This window comes from Lipophrys pholis (genome assembly GCF_963383615.2).
Source record: "Lipophrys pholis genome assembly, chromosome: 17".
NCBI lineage: Eukaryota > Metazoa > Chordata > Actinopteri > Blenniiformes > Blenniidae > Lipophrys > Lipophrys pholis.
Window position 1 is genome coordinate 24,614,026 of NC_137643.1, and position 5,250 is coordinate 24,619,275.

Genomic DNA, 5,250 nt, shown 5'->3' on the forward strand with positions numbered 1-5,250 from the left:
ATAAACCAGTGATGTTTATCCTTTGGCTGAAAATAGTGCTGTCTTTGATGAACCTGTGTTTTGTTCTCTGTTTCCCACGTTTCACCTCATGCTTTCTTGAGTTTTTAATTTCATGTTCCATGTCGATATTCTTTTGTACCCCGTCTCTCCTTATTTCTAGTTTGTTGTTGCTCAGCTATTGTGTTCTTCTCTGTGCTCCGTCATCTGTCAGACTGTCTGTGTGTGAATCAGCATAACATTTCAACACATTGGCATTATTTGACAAATGCTTTGGGATATAATTAGTCACGGAGATTAGACGCATTACAACCCTTCCTGACACTAAAGAGCGTTAAAGGCTTAACCTGTAAACTTTCAGCAGCGCCTCCCCTGTGCTGTGGGTGGCAGTATCGAGCCACCGTCTGACAATAAAGACTTTTTGAAGCTAGTTTGCACTAACATGAGGTAAAAAGCAGAATACAATCTGTGATTCTTTATCATTTCACACCATGTTAACCCACCGGGGAGCTTCATGGCTTATGCAGTGGGTCCTTCACATGGACTGAGTAACATTTATTTTTGGAAAGGTTGTGGTGCCGATGACTTCTGCTGCACAAAATATTAAGTTAAATCATCATATTACATGCAAATGGAAAGCATTTTCACATCTTCAGTGTGCTTACGGAATGCACATTTACATAAAAGTCTCAGACTAAAAAGCTTTCTTGGTGAAGTGTTAATCAGGACAGTGAAGAGGTGGTGTGGTCTTCTACTACCCAGGCTGTGGTTGTTAGTGACCAAACCAAGAGCCTCACTGTCAGCCTCTCCATTTCTTGATCATCACAGGTTCTTTTAAACAATGCTATCGCTAACATGCCTTAATTGTACCTTTATCATTTTGGAGTTACATCAGGGAGAGCATCTGTTTGGTCATGTTTGAGGCTTTGGGGTTGCCAAAGGAAGAAGGGGAGGGCAGCGGAGAATGTCAGCTCATTCATCTACATCAAGCGCACAAACCAGCCGCCAAGGTGAAACGTGTTTTCCTCCGCAAGCTTCTGTTGAAGGGGGAAGGAGAGGAAACTTCACTTTCTGCATCCTGAAACACACACACACGCACACACACACACACACACACACACACACACACACACACACACACACACACACACACACACACACACACACACACACACACACACACACACACACACACACACACACACACACACACACACACACACACCCTCCCCCCTCCAGTGTGTTGTAGGCGCGCATTATAAAGCGAGGAGCGCGCAGCTCTCCTCTCTCTCTCCTTCACTCCGGATCGGAGCGCTTCCAGCAGCTTTACGCACGCAGATATCAGACAATCAGGAGCTGCTCACAGCTATGACCCTGCCGCCGGGTCCCTCTACCTGGATTAACTCTGAAGTGAACCTGCTGTTTTCCGCCCCCCTCCCTCCTCATCCTCAGCGCCACCCACCGGGGCTCCATCAGCAGCAGCAGCCGCAGCGGCACATCCAACAGCAGCCTGACCGGAGCCTCCGTCCTGCCGACACACTCTCCAACTCCTCAGCTTCTGCAGTCGGTGCGGTCATGGGGCGCGTGGTTTCTTGTTTGCCTGGACATCTGAAGCGCTCGAGCGTGCTGTGAGGCGGACGCCAGGTGGATTTATGGTCGTCAGGGGTCGTGACTATTGGCCTAGGGAAATAAGTGGAAGTTTGAGCTCCGGGAGGATGCGGGTGACGTGCTGGTGCGCCGTGTTCCTCCTGACGCCTGCACTTTGCCTGGTGAGTTCATTTCTGCCGACACAACTACAACTTTTGCGCTGCACTGTGGTAGGAAGGTTTAAACGTCTCGTTTGGTGTTAATCTGTCATTCGGAGAGGACTTTTCCCGACAGCACCGTGCGTATTCTTCACGCATTCATACCGAGGCTCTTCTGGGTTTTTCACCTCTTTTCCACAGTGATCAAAACGGCTATTTATAAGACAGCAGTTCAAACTTCATATACACACTTCTTAACAGTTGATGTTTCCTGTGAAACTTCAACTTCTATTCAAAGCGTAAAATGTCCGTGTGTGAAATTCCGTCATATCTCTGTAGAAATCTCTCTTTCGCGCTGTGTAAATGGTCATGAATACTTCCAAGAACGAACTGGGATGTTTGAGATTGCACCCACTTTGCTGTGTGAATGCAGGAGAAGCGTGGTGACAGACACAGGCGGTCTCACGGGGGCGCACTAACAAGGCACAACTCGCCTGTCACCGTCAGGATGAGCTGCCGGCTGGTCTGGAAACCAGTGACACGATGGAGTCAGAGCTCAGTCCCGGGGGGTGGGGGGGCTCAGCAGAGAAAATACAATAGTATCATGCATGTCGCCATTTCTGTGTACTTTGACTTATTTCTGAGCTAAAAAACAAAAAAACAAAAAAAACAAACAAAAAGATATACACTTTAAAAACGAACTAAAAAGATTCACAACCCACAAGTGGATTAAACATTTGTGACATTTCAGCTAAAAGAGTTTGTATTTAATCTAATCACATGGATTTAACATGGATTTGAGTGTGACACAAGTCAAATTTGTACATTTTAATCTATCTTTACTACCCTGTCTGCTATCTGTGTGCTACAAAAGCCAAATGTCTGACTATATTCGCGCACTTACGCACAAATAGCAAATGAATAAATAAATAAATAAGTAAAAAAGGCACAGAATAATTTTTAAATTCAGTTTCGTTTTCTGGTGAATTCTTATTATTTCATCCAGTTGGCTCAAGTGTCAGGCCTGAAAAACATTACATTTTTTCCTTTTTAATGAATTGTGGCCTGAAGATCTATTAAAGACCGTATTTTCTTTATAATGTGCACGATTTACAATGCAAACATCGCTTCAATCGGTTCAATCTAGACGTAATTACCAAGCAGTTATGAATTATACTAAATTGGGGATTATTTAGCCAATATTTGACATTTAAAATTTCTTATTGTAGCTAAAATACGCGAAGTATTTTAGCTGCAGATGTGTGTAAACCTTTGCTGATTTTGTTTGTACTTCGTGCGTAATCCTCCTTCAGTTCCAAAAAGTGACCAAGTAAAAGGCGCAGATGGATGTGGAGCTCTCCGAGGTGCTGACAGTATTTAAACACACCGTTCCCTCTTTTAAATGGACGATTTGACACAGACATGGCGTGAAATCAACAGGCCCAAATACTCCAACAGTTTCGGATGATAAGCGCACATTCTGGAGCTTTTTGTTACGGTTTGAGACTAATAATGACCGTTTCTGGTATGTTGTGGATTTTTCTCTTCATTAAAACCTCACTTCCAGACAGTCCAGAAAGCGGGGGGGATTCACAGATGGATCTTTTTCTTTCTTTGTCAAGGGAAACGTGTGTGTGCTGATTTTAAACAGTGCGCACCGCTCGTGACAATTCATTCTTCTATAAATCCTGTTCACGCACACACACACACACACACACACACACACACACACACACACACACACACACACACACACACACACACACACACACACACACACACACACACACACACACACACACACACACACACACACACACACACACACCGGGGCTTGAGTAAACGCAGCTTATAGCGCAGCCCGTTAACAGTCAGGCTGATCCACCGCGGCGGGGATTAGAGCTGAACTTTGATGGTTTTATTTCGTGTTAAAAGCTCTTGTCTCCGCGTTAAGCCTCTTGTCTGGGAGCCGCGCCTTGACCCCGATAACAGCGCAGCAGCGCGCAGGTACGCGCCTCCATCCAGTGCGCACGACCTCCAGCACCGGGAGGGTCCCGCTATTTAATTAACAGCCTGCTCTCTGATTCACTCCCAATACGAGCACATCGCGGGAGGAGTGTGCTTTCCTTTATTTTAAAATCCTAAATCCCCCCCCCCCCCCCCCCCCCCATTTAACGGATCCTTGTGGGTCTGATGTAGATGAAACACACACACACACACACACACACACACACACACACACACACACACACACACACACACACACACACACACACACACACACCCTTTTAAATTTTCCACTTGTATTCAGACTAATGACTAAATTAAACTAATGTAATTTACATACACTTCATTTAACTGCACTAAGTTAACATAAATACAATAAATATAATTCTGAGGATATTTTTTGAGAAAGTTTATACAGATTCTTTGTCTTAATTGGGCCTTTTTTTAATCTTAAGTATAGAAATACTTAATTTAATCTATTTTGAAGAGTATATGCCCTTTGTTTTCTTTGCATACTTACATGTAATAAATAAGATCAAAAGCATGTCCTTTAAACCCGACAGTTCAGAGCATTATGTTTTATTTAGCAAATTATGTTCTTCATTTTTATCTGATAATTTTGACTTTTTGTGTGAAAGTCCCAGTTAATTCACAATAAACAAGTTTGTTGTTGATGTCATTTAAGTGTCTCCTATAAAACAAGAGACTTAATTTAAACGTGGCATTTTTCTTCTTGTCAAGTTCATTTTATTTTCTCAAGCGTTTTTCCTTGGATTCTTAACGTTGTTGTTACATCCCTTACACACAGATCTGTGTTGTACATGGGTGTAACACATTTCTCAGATTTTCAAACATTGTATGGCTTCATTTTTAAACCACTTGATCAATACTTTCCTGGTTGGAGTTTTTTACGCTGCGTCCAGACGAACTGAACTCAGGCTCATTTGTCATTTTCATTGTTCACGTGTGCGTTATGCAACAGCAGAGACAGTAACAGAGACGCTGTATTTGTCTGCAGATTCTTCACATTGAAGTACACACAATCTCATTCATTGTTTTTTTTTATCATATATTCATACTTGTGTGCACCACATAATGATATGAGCCTAAACAATAAGAACATGGTTTCCATGTCTAGCTTCCATTTCTAATGTAGGAGCTCTATTTTGTATAATCTTTTGATATGTGAGTCTATTTTCTTGTTGATTACACACATCTGTCCTATACGCTTGTATATCCTGTATATTTACGTTTTTGTTCTTCAGAGGACCAAATTTTCATCCTTTTTAAAGTTATTTGTCTCTTTATTGTCACTCATTTCTGTTGTGGTGGTGATTTTACTCAATCTGTGTCACACATGCATGGATATGATCTCTCACACTGCAGCCTGGAGATCTGACATTTCTAAACATTTCAGGGCTCTACTTCGTCATTTCAGACATTATTTTAAAACATACTCTGGCGCTTAGTCGGTTCTGTGTTGCTCTTCTGTCAACCACCA

At 42.6% G+C, this 5,250-nt stretch overlaps 1 protein-coding gene across 1 annotated transcript in view; it reads left to right on the top strand.

The window, feature by feature from the left end:
- The first annotated feature begins 1,295 nt into the window (after positions 1 to 1,295).
- The window catches only part of LOC308122843 (neurexophilin-1-like), an 81,248-nt gene continuing 77,293 nt past the window's right edge, over positions 1,296 to 5,250 (top strand). Inside the window, exon 1 of the mRNA XM_080484969.1 lies at positions 1,296 to 1,766. Within this exon, the coding sequence (XP_080341095.1) occupies positions 1,650 to 1,766 (117 nt within the window). The 5' untranslated portion in view covers positions 1,296 to 1,649. The remainder of the gene's footprint in view (positions 1,767 to 5,250) is intronic.